Raw genomic sequence first — 23,798 nt, forward strand, 5'->3', positions numbered from 1 at the left:
CACATGGCGCCAGGCCTTGGGTCTGAGGCCGTGTGCTTGTGATGGGTCCACCCAGGAGAGGTGCGAGATCCATGCCTTGGTGACTCAGCCACCCATGGTGGCCCGCAGCCTCCCCTGCCCCGCCGCAGGCCCTGCAGCAGGCACGCCTCATCCCCGGACTCCCTTCCCACCGTTCCTGCCTGTGTTCTGAGAACTTCCTCACTCCATTTACTTACTAGCAAGAAGAAGGTTTTGCTGTGATTGTCTTTAGTGAATCCTAACCCTGATCTAAAGGTGAATTTAAGGGGGAACTTAGCCAGAAAGGAGACCCGTCAGAGTCCTAGAATGTTACCACCATCTTCAGATTAGGAGTAGAATGTTGAGTCTTGAAGCTGATAAAATGTAGAAACTTCCGTCTTTGAGTTTTTTGAAACCTCACACACAACTTTTATCCAAGCAGGACAGGAGGAACTGCAACGTCCTCCCCACTTTTGTGACAGCTGGGAGGGGGGCATGTGGAGACTAGGAGGGACTCAAGTGCTCCGAGGAGCCAAGCTGGGGCGGGGTGTGTTCAAGCCATTGTCTCTTTGGTCCCAAAACATTTGTCTTCAGCACCAGCAGCAGCAACCAAAAGAGACCCCCCCACAAGGAATTATTTTTGCCCTCACCCCACCATGCGCCCAGCAGCGGCTCTGAGTAGACAGTGGGGTGCTGGTGCACGGCTTTGTTCTCTCCCAGGCCATTCAGCTAACCTTTCAGTTAAAAGCTAAGTTTAGTTGCCTTTAGAGATTCTGCTTCTGAACCCACTTGATTTGGCTAACTGAATTCTTCAGTTCCCAACGCTGGTGAGACTTACGACTTTGCTGTTGTTTTGTCTTTAGATTTTAGGGAACCCAGCCTCTGCAGGACGGGTGGATCACATGGGCCGGAGGTTTCCCCGTGGCAGCGCTGGTCCTCAGAGGTCCCGGCCCGTGACAGTCCCATCCATCGGTTAGTGGCTCCATCATTGCTGGTGTGTCTTTCAGCCGCGGAGCATGTGGCTGCTTCTCCATCTAAGCATGACCAAAATTTTAGGAGTAGCATTTTCAGCTAAGCAAAGAACACTCTGTTATTCATGGCAAAAAGAAGGCAGGAACAGCACAACAAGACAAATGAAAGCTATTTGTAAGTATTCTTGAAATATCAAATTGGCCTTCTACGTCCGTGTTCTCCCCACTGATTTTTTCCTGGAGAGCTTCACAGGGTAAGCACTGAAGGGGGGACCACTTTGTGTCGCCTCCCTCACCCTGGCGTGGGCTCCCTGTGACACTCAGGGTCAGAGTCCATGGCAGGTGCAGAAGCTGGATGTTAGCGTGCCTCGGGTCTCTGAGCCCCACCCAAGGGGATGCTGTCTGTCTGCAGAAGACACACTGGCAGCAGAGCTAAGTCCTGGGGGACACTGTGCAGCTGAGTGTGCCCCTGAAATGTGTGCTCCCCACATCCATCTGGGCACCTCCCCTGCTCATGAGTCATCATCTGGCATTCCTTTTCCATTCTCTTCCTGACTTTTTGGAATTCAGCCAGCCATGCTGAAAGCTGTCGTTTTAGTCATCCTAATCAATCTGTGGAGGGGGATACTTCTATTATTGGAATCAGTCATGGCAAGGAGAATTCCAAAAAGTATTATGCACAAGATAATGCAAGCTGGTCATCAGCACAGAGGAACCAGGCTTCTATGAAAACGCACACGCACACACACACACACACACACACACACACACGCACATAAATGCAGGGAGAACTCTTGATACAACAGAAATAGATGAGGAGAGACTGTCTTGGTTTGGCATGACAGGGCTCAAGGGGGATAACTTCTGGATAGTCTAGGGCCCCTGAAAAGCCACCTGGAATCTCACTGAAATAGCTGAGGTTTAAAAGGCCATTGGTCTTCTTTTCCATCAACTCAAAATGAAGAAAGGCTTCATAAAGCAAAATAGATTCTTTAAAATTGTGTCCTGCCAGACTTTTTCTTCCTTGCACAATTCAAACAATAAGAAAAAAAATTTCCTTTTCCATCTTTACAGTTTTTAGATTGTTTTTATCTTTAACCAGTAAAAATTTCATGCAATGTTAAAGATCCTTAGGAAACAGTATTTTCAGTTAACTGAATAATATAAGATGCAGTCGGGCTCAGAGAACATTGATGGCACTTATTACAGATCAACTAGCAGGGTTAGTGGAGCCCAGATTCCTTTCGGGTATTCTGAACCTAGCGTGTGTCTCTCAAATCTTCATTCAGTTTGTGTGTAATTCCCTCTGGAGGAACTACAGAGCTTAATAAATCGGTTCTCCTGGCTTTCATGTTAAATGACCTGTCCAAGATGTCCTGTCTTGAGAAACGAGGTGGGGAAAAGGCCAATCCCCCTGTTCAAGGCTCTCATTCTCTCTCTGTGGTTAGGGTGAGTTTTCGAGTTTTCATTTGATTGTAACTTTAATGAGTGAAGACTGCAAGCATTGCTCAGGAAATGACCTGGTGATGGTGTAGCTGCTGAAAAGTTAATGCTGTGGGCACTCAGAAAGGACGTCCTTTGGAAGAGGCATGGTGGGTCTTCTATCCCAATCTCCTAGGACTGAGAACTGAAAATTGTGCTATGACAAATCAGCACTTGAGCCAGGAAATCAAAGAAAACCAATCCTGGGCCTGCAGTCTTGCCAGGGTGAGCCTCGCTGTCAGAGTCTGGTTTAAATCTACTGTCCTGGGTTGTCTTGTTGCTTGGACTTAGACTCAATATTGGCTTAGATAATTATTTTTTGTCTCCACTTTGGTTTGCTATTTTCCTAGATCAGTATTGCTTTTCAACTGGCTATATATTGTTGAGACTTTTTTTTAAAACTACATTCATCAGCAGTGAGAAGCTTTAAAGTTTTATTAGTATCATAAAAACTCTTCGCAAATGAAACTACTTTTGATTAATTTGGTTGGATTTTTCTGAAGCTGTAGAATTCCAAAGACTGCATATGTGTCTTAATTTCAGTAGGACACTTGTTAAATTGGGTGAAAGAGCAAATCTATGTCAACACCTTAACAAGGAAAAAGCCTGTGAACATAACTCAGAAAAGAGTTAACTGACAAACCTATGATAGGTTTGCTTTAATTGTGCTGACTTCTTATCATGTAGCAAGCCGGGAAACCACGTAAAAATAACTCTAACCAGGCACTTTATACACAAATACACATCTCAGCACCTATTATGGTTTCAAAAGGAAACAGAGGCGGAGGGTGCTTATCACCCACCTGAGGAGAAGGACTCGGCAAAGAGCTTTGGGAAATGAACATCAGTGACAGCTGAACAGACAGGATGTTCCTCTAGTTCTCATTTACTTCTATTTTTCTTGTGGAAATATTAGAAAACAATATTTTGGAAATCTGTATTTCAAAAGCATTACTTTTCTTTTTCAGAGGAAATGAAGTCTGTAAACCATATACTTCCTATTTTTAATACGCAGTGGACCTACAATGAAAAATAATATAACTTTTAATATTCTCTGGATTTCCAAAATTTAAAAAAAGTCCTTCATGATTAAAAAACAAAATTATGTAGCTTCATATCTGATAAATTCTAAACCATATAATTAGTATAAAGAGGCCTCACCGTTGATAGATGTCTTCAAATGTATACTTACTTAGGTTTGGTTTTTATCCTTTATAACTTTTAGTCTTTGCATTTATCTAGTTGTTGACCTGTCAGAAGGCCTGTGGCTTCACTCTTCTAAAACCGAGGCACCACGTTCAAGAGAATTCTGTTCTTAGAAATCAGCTCTGAATATCTCCTCTGTATTCTCCCATCTTTTTGTTATTTTGGCTACTGAACCTACGAAGTGAGGACCGTCCAGCATGTTTTCTTTGTGTCCAGGGAGGAAAAAGGAAAACATTAATAACTCTATTGACAAAGCTTTGCCTCTTAAAAAGGAAAGCTCTTTTCTTCAGGTTTCCCTGCAACAACAAAAATAAAAAGCTGTCAACTCTGTTTAATAGATGATTCCCTTTATCTCCATAGAAATTACAATAGACAGTAGCAGTGAGGGCAGTCAGTCCGGGCCAGGTGGTGAGGGAAACCTCTCTCCTGTAGAACACGGTGCTTATTCTCATGGCACCGGTGGATTTAGGAGCCCACCCAGGCGGCCAGGCATGAGCCCTGATCTGCCACACGATATACACGCCCTTCCTCCTAACAAAGACCCCTTGGGCCAGCACACTTCCTCAGCAGGACGGGAGGCAGTGCCCACTTCCCCCAGGGTCAGACAGACAGCTGTAGGTAAGTGCTTCTTTCAGTCTCGCCTGCCACCACCAAGGACAAGGGACCCCCAACTGCCCAGTCCAGTCTGCAGTGAAGCCAAGTTTCCATGGACACATTCCAGGGAGGCTGCTGCTCTCCCCCTGTCGAGGTTTGGTGCTCATAACGCATCCAGTGCATCCTCTCTGGAAGAATGTACGGTGGAGTCACTGCATACCCATGATTTTATTCACATACGTTCAACTCCAAGTGCTCCACCCACCTCTACCCCATACCTGTCTTCCCCCCAAAACAAGGTGACCTTGTGGGCAGTTCTCTGGAAGGAGCCTTCGTTGGGGGACTGGCCTTAGGCAGCTCCGTGTTGGGGTGTCTGCCTAAATGCCTCCCGTGGTGTGGCCAGTTGCATGGTCCATGAGAGTGCGGACTTGAAGACACAAAGATGTGTTTTCGCAGACCATGGTCCTTGAGCATAAGCCACCTACTGAGAAGATGCACTCCTACGTGGGCTATAGGAGGGACTTGAAAGATTTTCAAGGGGGATGTTGACCACCCCCAACTCTCTCTAGGATCTGACCTTAGCCCCGACCCCTCTGCACGTTTTGATGCCACAAACTTGCCACATAAACTCAGCTGGAAAGTGCTGAGAACTTGCTTGGAAAATGCTGTAGCCAGAGGTTCTCCTCCACCGGCATTTTTCCGTACCTGGAACTGCATTCATGGATCACACTGACATGGTCATTAAGTTCCTCCAGCAGATCTCCAGCAGAATGGAAAGCAGGCGTCCTTCTCACACAGCCATAGCTGTTCTCCACCATCATCCCTGGGTGTGAGAAGGGGCTGCACAGCTGTGCCTGCTGTAGAGGCCACGGAGTGCTTCACATTCTGTTGAACTCAGATACCACTTGAAACTAGAAAAAAGTCATCAGGTTTTTTCACTGATTATCAACAAAATCAAAGCAGCCTAGAGAAATTAATGAAGGCTGCTGTGGAAAAGTTTTGTTCCCTGGCAGAAATTACTGACAGATTAGGCATTCAAAAAAGACTGAATCTCAATAATGTAAACAATTCTCTGCATTTTAAAATTCAACCTTTCCTGCAGCCGAAGTGCTTTTTATTTTTAGACTACGTGTTTTATTTTTTCTGGTGAAAGAGGCCAAACCGTTTGGTTCTTTCTCCACCACCTGTCCTGTCTCTCCTGCATACCTGTGTCGTCTCGTCCCACCACCTGTGTTCCTCGTGCTGGGACAGAAGCTCACACTGGGCTGCTTCTCCAAATCCTGCTCTCTCTGCTGCCAGCTGGCGTGTTTCTCACTCGCTTCCCTGATGGTGTTGTGAGACCACCTCCCATGATCAGACCAATATTACCTGTCAGTTCCCTCTCCCCCCATTCTCTCTCCATACATATATACATATGCACACATATATCTAATGATGTTTAGTGATACATATGCATATATATATGCATATGTATTAGGATTTCCAAAATGTTTTGATTTTTTAAAATCAACTTTCAACTTTTCTTTTGGATTCACTGGGGTACATGTGCAGGTCTGTTACATGGGTATAGTGCAGAATGCTGAGGTGTGGGGTACAAATGATGCCATCATCCAGGTAGTGAGCATAGCGCCCTGTCAGGAGTTTCTCGGCCCTTGCCCCCTCCCTCTTCCACCGTCTAGTGGTCCCCAGTTTCTGTTGTTCCCATCTTCATGTCTATGTGGACCCAATGTTTAGCTCCCACTTATAAGTGAGAACATGGGGTATTTGGTGCTCTGTTCTTGTGTTAATTTTAGGATGATGGCCTCCAGTGGCTGCAAAGGACATGATTTTGTTCATTTCTCTGGCTGCGTAGTATTCCATGTGGTATACGCACCACATCTTTATTCAATCCACTGTTGATGAGCATCTAGGTTGATTCCATGTCCCTGCTATTGTGAACAGTGCTGCGATCACCATATTGAGTACCTGTGTCTTTCTGGTGAAACTACTTCTTTTCCTCTGGGTATATACACAGTAATGGCACTGCTGTGTCAAATGGTAGTTCTAAGTTCTCCAAGAAATCTCCAAACTACTTTCCACAGTGGCTGAACTAATTTCCATTCCCTCCAATGGTATATACATTTTTAAGTGTTTCTTTTCTTTGCAGCCACCCCAACGTCTATTTTTTGACTTTTTAATTGTCATTCTGACTGGTGTGAGATGGTATCTCATCGTGATTTTGTTGTGGATTTCTCTGATGATTAGTGATGTGGAGCATGTTTATTTATTTTTATACATTTTTAAAAATATATTTTATATTTTATTATCTGGTCGTATGTTATCTTTTGAGAAGTCTATTCATGTCCTTTGCTCTTTTTAATGGAGTCATTTTTTGCTTGTTGATTTAAGTTCCTTGCAGATTCCGGACACTAGACCTTTGTCAGATGCACAGTTTGCAGATATTTTCTCCCATTCTGTAGGGTGTTGTTTACTCTGTTGATAGTTTCTTTTGCTGTGCAGAAGTTCTTTAATTAGGTCATGCATGTTAATTTTTGTTTGTGTTGCAGTTGTTTTTGTGGTCTTAGTCATAATTCTTTGCCAAGGCTGATGTCCAGAATGGTATTTCCTAGGTTTTCTTGCAGTATTTGTATAGTTTTAGGTCTTATGTTCAAATCTTTGATCCATCTTGAGTTAATGTTTGTATATGATAAAAGGTAGGAGTCCAGTTTCAATCTTCGGCATGTGACTAGCCAGTTATCCCAGCAGCATTCGTTGATGGGGAGTCCTTTCCCCACTGCTTATTTTTCTCAGCTTTGTCAAATAGCAGATGGTTGTAGGCATGTGGTTTTATTTCTGGTTCTCTATTCTGTTCCATTAGTCTGTGTGTCTGTTTTTGTACCAGTGCCATGCTATTATAGTGACTGTAGCCTCATAGTATAGTTTGAAGACAGGTAATGTGATGCCTCCGGATTTGTTCCTTTTGCTTAAGACTACTTCGGCTATTTTTTGGTTCCATATGAATTTTAGAGTAGTTTTTCCTAATTCTGTATAAAATGACGATGGAAGTTTGATAGAAATAGTATTGAATCTGTAGGTTGCATTGGGCAGTATGGCTACTTTAATGATATTTATTATTCTAGCCCATGAGCATGGAATATTTTAGCGTTCATGTCATCTATGACTTCTCTCAGCAGTATTCTGTAGTTCTCCTTGTAGGGATTTTTCACCTCCTTGGTTAGGTACATTCTGTGTGTCTTGGTTAGATGTATTCTGTATATTTCGTGTGTGTGTGTGTGTGGCTATTGTCAATGGGATTGCATTCTTGATTTGGCTCTCAGCTTGAACAATTTATTGGTGTACAGAAATGCTACTGATTTTTATACATAGATTTTGTATGTATACAAAATTTTATTGAAATTTTATTGAAATTGTCTATTGGTTTAGGAGCCTTTTAGCAGAGTCTTCAGGGTTTTCTAGGTTTAGAATCATATCATCAGTGAAGAGAGATAATTTGACTTCTTATTTCCTATTTGGATGCCTTTTCTTTCTTTCTCTTGCCTGATTGCTCTGGCTAGCACTCCAGTGTTGAACAGGGATGGTGAGAGCAGGGATCCTTGCCTTGCTCCAGTTCTTAAGGTGAATGCTTCCAGCCTTTGCCTGTTCAATATGATATTGGCTGTGGGTTTGTTATAGATGCCGCTTACTATTTTGAGGTACATCTTTCAATGCCTAGATTGTTGAGGGTTTTTTTAATCATGAAGGGATGTTGGATTTTATTGCAAGCTTTTTCTGCACTATTGAGATAATCATATGGTTTTTGTTTTAGTTCTGTTTATGTGGTGAATCATATTTATTGATTTGCATATGTTGAACCAATCCTGCATTTTGGGGATAAAGCCTACTTGATCATGGTGAATTGTCTTTTTGATGTGCTGCTGGATTCAGTTTGCTAGTATTTTATTGAGGAATTTTGCATCTGTGTTCATCAGGGATATTAGCCTGTAGTTTTCTCTTTTCGTTGTGTCTGTCAGATTTGGGTGTCAGGGTGATGTTGGCTTCATAGAATGAGTTAGGGCGGAGTCCTTCCTCCTCAATTTTTTGGAATAGCTTCAGTAGAATTGGTACCAGCTCTTCTTTGTAAGTTGGTAGAATTCAGCAGCGAATTCATTTCATCAATATTGGTCTATTCAGGGTTTCAGTTTCTTCCTGATTCAATCCTGGGAGGTTGTGTGTGTCTAGGAATGTATGCATTTCCTCTAGTCCAAAAGAACCACTTTTAGAAGCTGGGTGGTATATGGTGTTGAAACCCAATTCACCAGGAAATTATTAATTCACTGTAATAAGGATGCGTTTGTTGCCAGTTACATATTTACCTAAGTGAACAGTTGGTCACCTCTATGGACTTTGACTAACATACAAATGTATTTTAGACATGGGCTGTGCTTAGCTTTCCATTTTGCAGAGTGTGTGGGTCCTGGGAAGGCTCCCCAGCATGGGCCATCCTGCCCCTGGCACGGCCGCAGCTCCTGCCCCAGCCTGTACTCTCTGGGGAGACCCCCGAGGCCCAGCCCCGTCTCAGTGCTTTCACATGCAGTGTGGCCAGGTACAGAGTGTGGCTGTAGTTATGTGCTTCTCCAATTCATCTGACCTAGACCTCCTGATCTATGTCTGCCTACATGTTAAGACACAAAAAAGACAAAAGCCAAGGAACTGCTGCCATCCTCACTGCTTTCCAAAGCTGCATTTCCTGTGCGCGCTCCTCAGTTAGGCTCACTGCCACTCTGTTCTTCACCCCCACTTGCTCACAGACGATTACGGGCGAGACCGCCTTTCTCCAGACTTCTATGAAGAGTCGGAAACTGACCCTGGCGCTGAAGAGCTCCCGGCCCGGATCTTTGTGGCTCTCTTTGACTACGACCCGCTCACCATGTCCCCAAACCCAGATGCTGCAGAGGAGGAGCTTCCCTTTAAAGAAGGCCAGATCATCAAGGTGCGGGATGGCTGCCTGGGGCCAGCTTCATCAGCCCCTGCAGCGGGTCTGGGTCATGGGGGCAGAGACGGGTAACAGGGTATCAACCTAGAGATAGTCACTGGCCTTCTCCTGCAGGCCATGGGCAGGACATGTCAGCCACCTTCTGCAGGCCGTGGGCGAGGCACGGGCGGCCGGGTACAGGAGGAGGTGGCATGGTGCTGTGCTGGCCAGGGCCCTGTCCTCTGCAGAGTGCCTTCTCTAGCATCTGCCCGGTTTGTGTGCACACAAACACACCCAAATATGTCCTGTGAACTCTAGATTCTATTAGGGCCTACATTGTTGAGAAAAATACTACAGGCTCCAAATTTTAAAACAACACTTGTCAGTCAGCAGGTAGGCAGGGAAGAGAGGAAGGAGGGAGAGGGAAAGGGAGGGAAAAAGGGAAGAAGGGAGCATCAGCAGCTAGAGGCTGGAGTTCCATGCCTTCGTTCTTTAACATGCCTGATGGAGGCCGTTTGCTATCCCTTTGATAGCCAGCCACGTCTGTTTTATTTTTATTTTTTTGAGACAGAGTCTTGCACTGTCACCCAGGCTGGAGTGCAGTGGCACCATCTCGGCTCACTGCAACCTCTGCTTCCCAGGTTCAAGTGATTCTCCTGCCTCAGCCTCCTGAGTAGCTGGGAACACAGATGCGTGCCATCTTACCCAGCTAAATTTTTTTGTATTTTTAGTAGAGACAGGGATTCACCATGATAGCCAGGCTGGTCCCAAACTGCTGACCTCAAGTGATCTGCCCACCTTGGCCTCCTAAAGTGCTGGGATTACAGGCCATGAGATCCAGCCTTCTGAGAGGAGAGGAGCCTTGTGAGTCTCAAGTAGGGAAGATGAGAGAAAGTGTGCTGTTCAGTGGGAGAGGGGAAAGAAAGAGGGCCTTGAACCCTGTTTGCAGTTTCAGCAAGGGTCCTGACAGTTGGCATTTGAGAACGGTCAGAATGCCTGCTATGTGGCACTATCTTGTTACATAGGAACCCATTTCAGGCAGACAGAAACACCACTTTGTGCAGCCTACCTAGTCCTTCTTAGTAGAGCGGGTTCTCATCACGCACCCTTTTAATGTGCGTGAATTTAAATACACGCATTCATCCAAGCAAACACCCTGCCTGATGAGAAGAATGACAGGTTGTCCAAACACTAGATGAAAAACTGGCTCTTGAGTCAGAGTCGTAGAGCGAGGGTTACATGTACACATCTACAGCATACATGTGGGTGACCTATGCAGGTGATTTATGGTATCTTTAAACTATATTTAAAATATATTTTCGACTATACTCACTTACCATCGGTGGGACTATTATATTTCTGAACCAATCAATTACAATGCTTGATTTATTTTCCCCCATGGCTCTAGGTTTATGGTGATAAAGATGCTGATGGATTCTACCGTGGGGAAACCTGTGCCCGGCTTGGCCTTATTCCTTGTAACATGGTCTCTGAGATACAAGCAGATGATGAGGAGATGATGGATCAGCTTCTTAGACAGGGCTTTCTCCCTCTGAATACACCTGTGGAGAAAATAGGTAAGTGCAAACCCTTATTCGACCTTCCCTGTGCATTTTATCGCACAAAACACCTGCCACTCAGAGAGGCAGGCGATGATGAGGAGACCCCGAATTGCATCATTTAAATATGCCAAAGTCATGTAAATGTCGACCAGTGATTTTTCTTCGGCAAAAGCCACCCTACAAACCAGGACTTCCAGTAGTCTCCTGTGTGCTTTAGGGACACAGGTACACCGAAGTGTGAAGACACAGATGATCTAATGGGCGATAAAGTACAGTCTTGCTTGCAAAAAATTTATCACATCTAGAAAACACATGATTAGCTGTTTTCGGGTAATATGGTTTGAACATCAGCCTGTCTACAATAAATTTCAGTGGGTGGTCGGGGGAATGCTATGCCTTTCATTCTTTAGGTGACCTTTGCTTATCCAAGAGGCACAAGCTTTTTTCTCTTTAGTTTGGGTAGACATGAAACTCCTTCATTTATCTTAAGCCAGTCTGCAAGCACCAGTGAGAATGCAGCAAAACTATTTTCAGTGATTTTTTAAGCAACATTACATTTATGAGTTTAAAATTTTTTTCCATGTGCAATGACAATGTCCTCATTAAAAAAAGCTTCTATAGTCACAAAAAAGCCTCTATTTTTTCTAAAAAGCTGTAGAGAGATATCAGTTTTATATCATTCATATTTAAGGTTTAATACTTCAAAACTTGATTAGCTTCTAAATCAGACTTCAAAGACAAAATTCAGTGCTTGAAAGACTATACATAATTTTAAGGATAATCACAAAATCAAAACATTTCAACCTTTTTTGGCATTAATAAATGCATTGTCTCATGATAGAATCCACATCTAATAGTCGAGGTTTAGTGTGAATACATCGCCCACATTAAATCCATGATATCGAAGATCTTTGAGCCCTTTATCCCCTCTACCCACTTTTGATAAGATCTCCTTTCCCGAAGTTGACTAAGACTGTTTCAAAGAGAACACAGGCCCTGTACACCACAGACCCAGAAAGTATACAAGAATTTCTGTTAAGGAATGGTAACTTGATTTATATTATCAATTAGATTAAATTTTTTTAATCCTATTTTTCTAAATGTGGATGGCCAAGGGAACCTAGCCTGGTATATCTATGTGCTCCCCCACCATTGCCAGAAACTATCTTCCTTAATGGTGAAAGGCTGAATGCGATCCGCCTAAGACCAGGCACAGACAAGGACATCGGCCCTCACCACTCCTTTTCCACATCAGACTGGAGGTCATAACCAGGGCAACATGGTGAGGGGAAGTCACACCTGGTGTACAGACTGGAAAGGAAGGAATACAACTTTTTCTATTCACAGATGACATGGAAATCTACTTAGAAAATCTCAAGGAATCTCAAAGGATAAAAAAGTTCCTAGAACTAACAAATGGAGTGTAGCAACATCAATGGATAGATACAAGGTCAATATACAAAAATCAGTTGTATTTCCATATGTGAGCAATGAAAATTTAGAAATTAAAATTTTTAAAAGTAGTGCCGTTTACAATGACCCAACAAAACATGAACTACTTAGCATTAAATCTAACAAAACACGTGCAGTATTTGTATGCCGAAAATCAGAAAACACTGAGGAAAGAAATCAGATACCTAAATAAATGGACAGAGAGATCATATTCATGGACTTAACTGTTATGTCAGCTGCCCCAAGTTAGCCTACAGATGCAGTGCAAGACCATTGGAAATCTGTGCCGGGAGTTATGTAGAATCAACAAGCTAATTCTAAAATGTATATGGAGAGGCAAAGGAACTAGAATAGTCAAAACTATTTTTAACAAGAACAAGAAGGTTGGAAGATTCACATGAGCTAATTGCAAGCTTACTACTATAGAGGTATGCTAATGGAGACAACGTGGTATTGGAGAAAGGATAGAAACATAGATTAATGGGGCAGAATGAAATCCAGAAACAGACCAATACATATGGAGTCCACTGATTTTGGACAAAGGTAAAAAGGCAATTCAACGGAGAAAGGATGCTCTTTTCAATCCCTGGTGCTGGCATTACTGCACATCCATATGCCAAAAACGAATCTTAACCCACACTCTCACCATATTAAAAACTTAAATAAAAATGGATAATACTTTCAAGTATAAAAATTAAGACTCTAATATTTCCAAAAGAAAACACAGGAGAAAACTTTATTATAATCAGGCAACGATTTCTTTGATAGGACATTAAAACATGATACATAAAAGGAAAAAGTCAATGTTAGGCTTCACCAAAATTAAATACTCTGCACTTAAAAAGTACAAAATAAAAAGACCGCCACAGGCTGGCAGAAAATACTTGCAAGTAAAACCCACTGGAAAAAGGACTTGCATTCAGAACACACAGAGACCTTTCAAAACTCATCAATAAGAAAACAACCCAATAAAAATATGTATAAAATATTTAAATGACCTTTCACCAAAGATGATATGTGGATGGCAAATAAGCACATGAAAAGATCTTTAACATCATCAGTGAAACACAAAACCACCGTGAGAAACCAATGCACACACACTGAGAATGGCTAAGATTAAAACGACTGGCCATCGCAAGTGTGGGCACAAAGTGTGCCAGGTGGGCCTCTGCACTGCTGGTGAAAGTGGAAAATGGCATCACCGCTCTGCAAAACAGTTTGCTGGTTTCTTATAAAGTTATATGTGCACTTACAATACAATCCAACAACTTCCCTCTTATACACTTACTCAAAAGAAAGAGAAACTTATGTTTACACACAAAAAAACTGTACATGAATGTTTGTTAATAGTGGTTTGACCAACGGTCATCAAAATCTGGAAACAACTCAGGTGCTTTTAGCTGGTGACTGAGTAATAGAACGAAGGCACCTCTCACAATGGGGCCTACTCAGCAATGGAACAGAGCCACTGCTGATACAGCCAGTGCCAGGGGTGAATCTCAGAGCGTCATCCAAATGAAAGAAGCCTGTCTCAGAAGCTACATTCTGTGCGAGTCCCTTTTAGTGACATTCTGGAAAGGGTCAAGGTCTGGGACAGGAAACAGATCTGTGATTACCTGGGCTGCAGTGACTACAGAGGACCATGGCCGGTCTATATCTTGATTGTTGTGGGGTTTCTGGACCGTGTGTGCTTATCACAACGTAAAGTACTGCACGCTGGAAAGAGTGAGCCTTAGTGTATGTAAGTTTGACCTCAGTGAGAAGTACATGTATGTTGTTATGCCACCTTTCAAAAGTCATGCTTGTAACATTCCCTGTAACATGAACAATGCTGAGAACCACTAACCTCTGGATAAGGTCCTAATGCAAGGAGACACACGTGCAGGTCCTGCAGAGGACACGTGCACAGAGGCGTGTGTGCGTCCTGTAAGCTACAGCAGTGGCTCCTAACCAGAACCCAAGGGGAGAGTAATCGCTGGAATTTTGCAGGGCTACAGAGCTGGCCCCTGTACCTGCTGAAAACCACTGAAAAGCCACATCGCTGGCTTTAGTTGCGGTTAAGATATTTGCCTTTGATAGTTTTCAACTGTATGTTTGGAATTCCCCAAATCAAATGTAAACCAAAGTGGCTGTGTTCAGAAGAAACACATAAATGCCAACTTTCGCCAGGAGGCAAGTCCTTCACAGCCCCACCCCTTCAGTCTGACAGGGGGTTCGTGGTTGGGCCAGGTTCTGCGGCTCTCCACTGAGGCCTCCTTGCGTCCTGAGAGTTTTCACCTGCTGTGTGTGTGGGCAATTCCTCTGCAGCCCCTTCTGATGCTTCTGAGTGTACTGGGATGATGCCCAGGCCCCCATCTGTGGCAGAGACAGAACCAGGCCGTGGGAATGCACCTGTAAGTCGACTGTGCAGAGCTGGGCTCTTCTCCACGGCCGCTGCTAAACCACGATGGAAGGATGCCAGGGAAGCAGCGTGAGGGAAGCCACTGGGCTGGGTGGAGAAGGCATCCCTCTTTACATTTGTGCTTCTCCTGAGGACAGTGTCTTAGTTTTGCCTCCACTTAGGGGAGCATGACTTGATTTTGTAGCGCCACCATAGTTACACAAACAGGTACTTTTAAAACTGTGTCTATGGGGCTTTCCCAGAGCAATGTCACAACCGTGCACTGTGCAGGGCCTCCAGAGCCACGGCCTCCCCGTGCTGGCCAAAGCCGTCTAAATTTGCTGTTTGAGAGCCCCGTGCTTCATGTGAGTCTCACTGGTTTAATGGACAGACTGGAGGAAGGAAAATGTTCATGTTAGTCTAAGGGGGAGAAACCACACTACAGCAAAAATATAAGAATATGGAGTCCCAGACGACTGACCCAAAGTAGAGACGTTTGCTGATGTGAGTGCCCAGGAGCACGTGGCCCTGTTAGCAGTGCCAGGTCTCGGCTGCATTGGCCATGTGTGACACGGAAGGAGAGGGAACACCGCTAAGTTTGAAATAACCTCATGATGGATTTCTTCTCCCCTCGTGATTTGAACAGAGAGAAGCAGGAGAAGTGGCAGGCATCATTCAGTATCGACCCGGAGAATGGTGGCCTTGTATGACTATGACCCCAGAGAAAGCTCGCCCAACGTCGATGTTGAGGTACCAGCCAAACACTGCACTTCACGACGGACACAAAACCACACCCTTCCCTTCCCTCGTGGTACACCACACTGAGGCCACATGTGTTCACCTTCCCATTCTTTCTCTCCGAACCATCCGTAGGAAGGGCTGCCAACCCGAGGGATGGCTGATACAGACATGGCCACGCAGGAGAGAAATCATGGGATTCCTACGGACACGGCCAGCCCCTGACAAGCCCTGTCCCTATGGCCCAGATTTTCCTGTGCCATGACAGAAAGAGCAATCTGTCATCCACATCTAATGGTGATGCCACCTGAGGGCCATCTTTAGGAGAGAAATAAAAGCCCATCACATGTGGTCAGCAAACAAAAGCAAAGCAGTCAGGCCCCACACATAGAACAGTAGAGAGGAAGGCAGTGATAGGTGAGGTTGTGTCGCCCGGCACAGCTTGGCATGCCTGGTGCCTTGAAGGCTGAAACCACTGCCTTCAGAAATGAGAGATGGGGTCTCCAGTCTCTGCAGCTACTAGCTGAGATGACAAGATGTATGTGAACCCATGTTACACAGTACTTCGCTCTGACAAGCCACTGGCTCGCCAACTATATTCCCTCATTTGACATTTAGAAAGAAAATGTGTTTGATTGTGAATATCGTCTAGATTTCTGTTTCCATGTTCTGGGTGACTGGGAACTGAAATGTGCTGGGTCAGTTGGACCCCTGAGGGCAGTGGGGTGTGTTTGACACCGCCTGCCTTGGGGCTGCAGCCCGGCCCAGCGTAGACACTGAATAAAGAGATGTTTAGGCTGGGTGCGGTGGCTCACGCCTGTAATCCCAGCACTTTGGGAGGTGGGCAGATTGCTTGAGATCAAGAGTTCAAGACCAGCCTGGGCAACATGGCAAAACTCCATCTCTATAAAAAATATAAAAATTAACCAGGCTTGGTGGCACACACCTGTAGTCCCAGCTGCTCAGGAGGCCGAGGCAGGAGAATCGCTTGAACCCGAGAGGCGGAGGTTGCAGTGAGCCGAGGTTGCACCACTGCACTTCAGCCTGGGCAACACAGTGAGATTCTGTCTCAATAAATAAATAGATGTTTCATTAATAATTGAGTAGGTTTTAAAATACTCAGTGAAAGGATATTTACGTAACGGTCCTTATACTGCAGAGAACATTGCCCTGATATTCCAGGTTTTTACAAGTAACTATTTCACTAGCTTTAAAAATGTATTACCAGTAGAACATCGTAATAATCTTGAATTTTGGCTAAAATCAAAGCACTGCAGCATTTTTCTTTTAGGTGGACGTTATCTTGGTTTGTCCTTACTTTCTAGAAGACTGTGGACAGAGCCATTCATTAGCTTCTACCTTTATTTGACTGAAAGAGTAGATTAATACCAGAAGTTCTCAAATAGGGAAAGCATAGAGAACTTATTTTTAAAAAACTACTACTGTTGTATAGAAAAATGCTATTAATTTTATGTTTTATCTCCACAGGCTGAACTTACATTTTGCACAGGAGATATTATTACAGTTTTTGGTGAAATTGATGAAGATGGATTTTATTATGTAAGTTTTTGAAATATTAAGAAGTATACCATTTGATTTTTGTATTCTTTTTCATTTATTTTGTGTGTTTTGTTTTGCTAGTCTGTTCCTTCTCTTAAAATTGGGCATGAACTTCATATGGCTGCTGATAGCTTTGCTTAATTGGCTGAGTTATAGAACTTTGCTGAGTTATAGATAATCTAGAAAGTTGGGACTGTGAACTTGTTTCTTCCTTGCTAACACTAATGTTTTCAATGTATATGCACTGTAAACAAAACAAATACATTCATATTCTTATTTTTTAAATTGCTGCCAACCAAACATTTACAAAACAATTTAAGTTTCTAGATTACTTACTGTATAGGTCAAAAATAAATTTTAGGAAAAGGAAGAAATATAAATAAACAACAAAAAAATACAAAAATAAAACCCCACAGATTTTAGGACTTCTCCCGTACCATTTATCTAGAGCCAACTGCTGTTAGCAGCACAGAACCTCCCCTTACCCCCACCCCACCCACCTCTTGCTGCTGGTGATTCCCAGCAGGGACCTCAGAGCCACCCTCCTTCCTTTTCTGTTCCCCTGGAGCATGTCTCGAATACTCCCTGGGGCAAAGAAGGGAGGGAATGGGGTGGGGTTATCTCAGAGTTTCTGCAGCTGGGGCATCTTTGCAAAAGTAGCTGCCCCTCCCTGACCAGAAGCTCACAGGGCCACTTAGGACCCTGCGCAGAGCCCAGTGGGGGTCCCTATCTTGCACATGTGTTTCCACCTGCTCCCCCACCGCCTTTATCAGAATCGGCAAGAAATGATGACATCCTAGACAGTAGGTTTCTCTTTGAGTCAAACAGATGCTACAGCCACAGGCATGTGTGGAATTCCCAGGCTCTCTCCTCTGCCTGGTTTCTGATTTTTAAGAGTTCAGCCCTTGGTGAGGATATTCATACTTTGTCACATGTGTTTCAAATAGTTCTTTCCAGCTCAACCTCTGCTTTTTAACTTTGTGTGTGTGTGTTTGCTTCTCCATTTTTGTTGTTTATTAAGGATGAATTTCACGTTTGCATGTGGTCAAATGTTTCTGCCTAAAAGGTCCTTCAAGGTGATAGAAATAATCGCCTCATTTTGTTTCAATTTTATAGTTTCACATTCCACATGTAAATCTCAAGTATCTACCATGTTTTCCTAACTATGAGAACTAATGTCTCAACATATTTACTAAATAATCTGCACTTTCCCTACTTTAAAAAAATCATTTTTTAATAATAAAAAATGTAATACGTTTTAAAATTAAGGTGTAAATGGGAATTTAATACTTAGAGTATTTATGGACTTTAACACTACTCCATGCTGTCTTAATTATTGTATTTTTATAGTGCATTTTTATATTTGGGAGGGATCATTTTGTAAAGAGTCCCACCTCCACAACAAACCTATAATTTTTTGTTTAGAGGTACATTTAGCTTTTGGAAGAAATAGACGTAATATTGTCTTTCAATGCTGACATAGTGTGTACCTCCTTTTAAAAAGTTTTTCCTTTCTTCTGTCAGAAGAGATTCATAGATTTATTCTTATGCATCCTTTATATATCTTAAGTTTACTCCTAGGAACTATATAGATCCAATGGCTGGGCACGGTGGCTCATGCGGAGGCCGAGGCATGCTGATCACCTGAGGTCAGGCGTTCGATAGCAGCCTGGCCAACATGGTGAAACCCCGTTTCTACGAAAAATACAAAAGAATTAGCCAGGTGTGGTGGCGGGCGCCTGTAATCCCAGCTACTTTGGAGGCTGAGGCAGGAGAATTGCTTGAACCCAGGAGGTGGAGGTTGCGGTGAGCTGAGATCATGCCATTGCACCCCAGCCTGGGTGACAGAGTGAGACTCTGTCTCAAAAACAAACAAAAAGGAATTATACAGATCTTATTGCGATTGTGAATGATTTTTCCCCCTAGTATATATTCCACTGGTTATTTAGAAAACATGTTGGAAAAGTGTGTGTGTGTGTGTGTGTGTGTACATGTCCCCCACAAATCATTTTTCTGAATGCATTTATTTCTGTTATCAACCGATTCCCTTGGGTTCCCCCAGATTGTCATAATTTTGCCTCCTCTTCACCAATATTTAGAATTTGTCATCATTTTTAATTGCCTTACTAATCACTTAGAACAATTCTGAATAACAGAGACAAGGAAATCTGTGACTTGTTATGTATTTTAGTAGGAATACCACTAATATTTTACACTGTTACATGTAGGTTAGACTATCAATAAAGATAGATGGTCTTTATAATGTGGAGAAAGTATCCTTTCTAATGCTAAGAAGGTTTTAGTTTGCTTTGTTCATTTTTCATCGGTAAATTACTAGCCATCATATATAATATTTTTAAGGCACTGGAAGTTGATATGCTAATATTTTATTCAGAAATTATATTCCAGAAATAATAATCTGTATTCTTTGGAATACCTTTGTTGTAGCTTTTGATATCAGGATTATGCTGGAATTACCAAATAAACTAAGAAAATTTCAACCTTTTTCTATGCTTTGGAGCAGATTAAGTGACACAGGAATTACTATTATTTGAAGGTTATTAGAATCTGCCCAAAGATCCTTTAGGTTCAGTATCTTTTTAGACTGCAGTTGCACAAAAGTTTTTATTTGCTTAAATGGTTATCTTATCAATTTTTAACAATCTACATATTTTTAGAGGAATGTACTTTTCATTTAGATTTTCACATGTAGAAACCATGAGCATGGTGCTTTCTTGGAATTTAAGATTTTTCTAACTTGTCTGCGTGTTTCTATTCCTCAGTTATGTTTTATCTTCTTAGTTTCTTGAGTAGTCTTGCCTAAGTTTTTATATTATAGTGGGAATCAGATCTAAATTAATACTAAACGTATGCTTCTTTTTATTTACCACTCTCCAAATGGTTTTAGAATGATTTTGCTGGTCATGTTCACTGAGCGGACTGCCCAGTTCATTTAAGTATTTCTTATTTGATAAACAATGACAGGGGACACCTAATTTGACACCAAAAATCTTAAATTTCTTGAAACTTTGTTTTCTGATATCTGTAACCTTAAACATCTCGAGAGAGTGTACTCAAATACCCCACCGGTCCTAATGTTGTAGTATCACCCTCCTCTTTCTCTGTTCTGCTATATCCCATATCAATAAAACAAGCGTGAGCAGGGGCCCCCGAGGGACCCCTGCTGTCCTCCCTGGCCTTTTCCTCCTTTTGCTATTTCATAATTTACATCAGCCCCCATTTTTTTTTTTTTTTTTTTTTTTTTTTTGAGACGAAGTCTCGCTCTGTCACCCAGGCTGGAGTGCAGTGGCGCGATCTCGGCTCACTGCAAGCTCCGCCTCCCGGGTTCACGCCATTCTCCTGGCTCAGCCTCTCCGAGTAGCTGGGACTACAGGCGCCCGCCAACACGCCCGGCTAATTTTTTGTATTTTTAGTAGAGACGGGGTTTCACCGTGTTAGCCAGGATGGTCTCGATCTCCTGACCTTGTGATCCGCCCGCCTCGGCCTCCCAAAGTGCTGGGATTACAGGCTTGAGCCACCGTGCCCGGCCTACATCAGCCCCCATTAAGTCACTGAAGACTTCTAAGACCCCACCATATTTTAAAGCACGTGCTGTTCTTGCTATAGCCCAGCATCTTGGTATCTGAAACCTTAAATCCTGTACCTTCCTATGTCAAAAGCAAGCCATCATGTGGCATACTAAGGTATGGGAGATAATCCAGAGAAGTATGCCAACACGAATGGACGTCTCCCTGACTGGGGCACAGAGAAAACTGGGAGGGAATCCATTTTGGTGTTTTCTGCCGTTCAGCCTATTCCCATTCCGTCTGGACATTAGGCCTCCAGGTAGTTACTGTTTGGCTTCAAATCGAGAAGTGGTGGGAAATGAGGTGTAGGAGAGAAGCAGAGATCAGATTACGGAGGGACTAAGGAGGGAAAGGTCAAGGTGAAATTTTTTTAGAGAAAGTTATTCTGTAAAGGGTTTTGATGGTACACTTTTGAGGGGGGATGGGAGTGGGTCCAGGAGGCTGGGTAATATGTTATATGGAACCATCCAGGCAGGAAACATGGCCCGAAATACGTCAGTACCAGGGGAAGGCAGACAAGAGGCCGACTCAAGACGATCTTATCCAGCGTTCAGGCTGTCAGTCAGAGGGACAGAGAATGTCGTCCAGGGGAGCCTTAGATTCTGACCTAGGGTGCCCTTGAGAACGCAAGGATAAGAACAATGTTGAATGAAAACCTGACTTAGAAACTCTTGAGCTTGAGGGCTATGAACAGGACCTCTGAGCTTCTCCAAACAGAATGGAACTTAAGCCAAAGCAGTATTCACACCGCAAGCAGTTCCCGTTGTCACTTCGGACGCAGTAGCACACAGTGGTAGAGGCATCAGACATGGGGAAGGGAGTGATGTGGCACATGTACGTTCTGACGTGGATTTTACTAGGGCTATGTGTATTCTGCCCAAAAGAACAAGAGCAGTATCCAGTGCAGGCAGTTCCACCCACATTCTACTCAGCCAGAGCAGGGGCTGGCCTGGAGGCCTGGCTCTACAGGAGCCTCTGAAGGTTGGTGTACACACACCTCTTGTGGTGTGAGCATGACACCAGTGGAGTTGTGTGTATATCGCTGTGTGTGTTCACAAAACACAGTCCCCAAATATAAGCCAACTACTCCATCTGGTGCTCAGCCAAAGGAAGAATCTTTTCTAAGGCTGGAGGAGAATTTCTGTTGGACCTAATGAGGGAGGACTTGACTGGTTATAACTTTTGAGTGTCTTTGTGTTTAGATGTCATTAAAAACCCTTGATAGGAAGAAATCGCCAGGGGCACATGCACAGTAAAAAGGATAGGTGGCCTAGAAATAGTCTGTAACGTCAACAGAGAAAAATAAGCTAATAATGGAACTGGAGAGAGAAGGCCCAGGGCAGTCACAGGTAAATAAGAGTAGGACCTTCAAGGTCCAAACAGAAGAGTGGGGCGGGGCAGGGCAGTGAGTGTGCACCTGGCAGGGTTGCTGAACAGGAAGATGCGGAAAGTATGTGAGGCTGCCTCTTCCAATTAATTTTTGTGATAAAATCTACATAAAATTTATCTAAAATTGGCCAGGTATAGTGCCTCAGCGTGTAATCCCAGCACTTTGGAAGGCTGAGGCGGGCGGATCACCTAAGGTCAGGAGTTCAAGACCAGCTTGGCCAACACGGCGAAACCCTGTCTCTTCTAAAAATACAAAAATTAGCTGGGCATGGTGGCGTGTGCCTGTAATTCCAGCTACTTGGGAGGCTGAGGTGGGAGAATTGCTTGAACCCGGGAGGTGGAGGTGGCAGTGAGCCGAGATCACGCTACTGCACTTCAGCCTGGGTGACAGAGTGAGCCTCTGTCTCAATTGAAAAAAGAGCTAAAATCATTTTTAAGTATATAGTTCAGTAGTGTTAAGTACGTTTACATTGTGCAAACAATCACCACCATCTGTCTACAGAACTCTTTCCATCTTGCAAAACTGCCATCTTGTTTTCAATAGCAGCTGTACCATCTCACCTTCCCACCAAAAGTGCACCAGTATTTGTTTCTTCATATCTTCACCGGTACCTGTTTTTTCCATTTTGTTTTTGATAGTCACGTGAGGTGGTACTACATGGTTTTGAATTGCATTTCCCTGGAGATTCGTGGTGACTGGCATCTTTTCATGTGCCTGTTGGCCACCTGAATCTCATTTTTGGAGAAACGTCTTTAATTGGGTTTTTTGATGTTCCTTATGTATTCTGGATATTAACCCCTTAGCAGATAGATGACTTGCAGACATTTTCTCCCATTCCACAGGTGCTCATCACTCCGCTGTGTCCTTCACTGCACAGCTGTTTTGATGTCGTAGGCTCTTTATGTCATTTCCTAGACCATATAAACAGAGAAACAGGATTCTGTGTTGCCCAGAGCCAGCCAATTTTGAACTTGGTTTAGGCACTTTAGGGGCAGATGAGTTTGGGGAAGAAGTGACGTGGTGGTCCTGTGAGCCACTTGGTGCAGATGACCAGTAGGCAGATGGACTTATGGATCTCGACTTTAGACAAGGCATAGATATGTAAATGAGTAGAAAGATCTGGAAGGATATATACCAACCTGAAGCAGTAATGTCTGAGGAGGTATCAACGGACACTTTCATTTTCTCCATATTGTTTGAATGTTTACGATAAGAACGTGTCCATGAGTAAGAGGGAGGACAATCTTAAGGCTCAGTAGATCAGTAGCTCTCAAGCTTGCCGCCATGTCAGGACCACCGGGTCCTTACCCTCTGAAGGTGTCCGTCATTGGTCTGGGCTGGACCACCGGGTCCCTCCCCTCTGAAGGTGTCCGTCATTGGTCTGGGCTGGTGTGCTGAGCGATGGTGTTTTTAGCAGCTCCCTAGTGCCTCAGATCAGCCAGGCCCGAGAACCACTAAACGAGATCTGCCAAGGAGTGTTTCCTTCAGAAGCCTGATCCTAAGAATCCCAGGGACTCTTTGGCCAAAAGGCAGATTCCTCAGCTCCCCAATGAACAGGCGAAATCAAGACCCCAGGAAAGGGGCTTAGGACTCTGCATGTTGCTGAGGAAAATTTGGAAACCCTGATTTAGAGTCCTTTCGAGTCCTGCCACTTTTGAACCAGAATAAACTCACCATGTACTTGTACTCTGAGCTGTATTCTTTTAGCTAAAGCAAGATATGGGTTTCTAGAAAAATAAATAGTTCTTCTGCCTCACCCCTGGTGTTTTAGGGGGAGCTGAATGGGCAGAAAGGCCTTGTGCCCTCAAACTTCTTGGAAGAAGTGCCTGACGACGTAGAAGTCTATCTTTCTGATGCTCCATCCCACTACTCTCAAGATACACCAGTGCGCTCAAAGGCAAAAAGGGTAAGCAAACCTATTTAGCCTT

The 23,798-nt window shown here is 43.6% G+C and overlaps 2 protein-coding genes across 14 annotated transcripts in view; one reads left to right on the top strand and one right to left on the bottom strand.

Moving 5' to 3' along the window:
* RIMBP2 (RIMS binding protein 2) overlaps positions 1–23,798 on the top strand; it is a 332,521-nt gene that overhangs the window by 292,302 nt on the left and 16,421 nt on the right. For all 13 annotated transcript variants that reach the window (XM_058424982.1, XM_032168269.2, XM_032168265.2 and 10 more), the window contains 6 exons: positions 861–969; positions 9,038–9,219; positions 10,610–10,778; positions 15,242–15,345; positions 16,822–16,893; positions 23,642–23,776. In XM_058424982.1, the coding sequence (XP_058280965.1) occupies positions 861–969; positions 9,038–9,219; positions 10,610–10,778; positions 15,242–15,345; positions 16,822–16,893; positions 23,642–23,776 (771 nt within the window). The remainder of the gene's footprint in view (positions 1–860; positions 970–9,037; positions 9,220–10,609; positions 10,779–15,241; positions 15,346–16,821; positions 16,894–23,641; positions 23,777–23,798) is intronic.
* PIWIL1 (piwi like RNA-mediated gene silencing 1) overlaps positions 10,627–23,798 on the bottom strand; it is a 79,252-nt gene continuing 66,080 nt past the window's right edge. Inside the window, exon 22 of the mRNA XM_058424989.1 lies at positions 10,627–10,763. Within this exon, the coding sequence (XP_058280972.1) occupies positions 10,734–10,763 (30 nt within the window). The 3' untranslated portion in view covers positions 10,627–10,733. The remainder of the gene's footprint in view (positions 10,764–23,798) is intronic.

This window comes from Hylobates moloch, unplaced genomic scaffold, assembly GCF_009828535.3.
Source record: "Hylobates moloch isolate HMO894 unplaced genomic scaffold, HMol_V3 SCAFFOLD_12, whole genome shotgun sequence".
NCBI lineage: Eukaryota > Metazoa > Chordata > Mammalia > Primates > Hylobatidae > Hylobates > Hylobates moloch.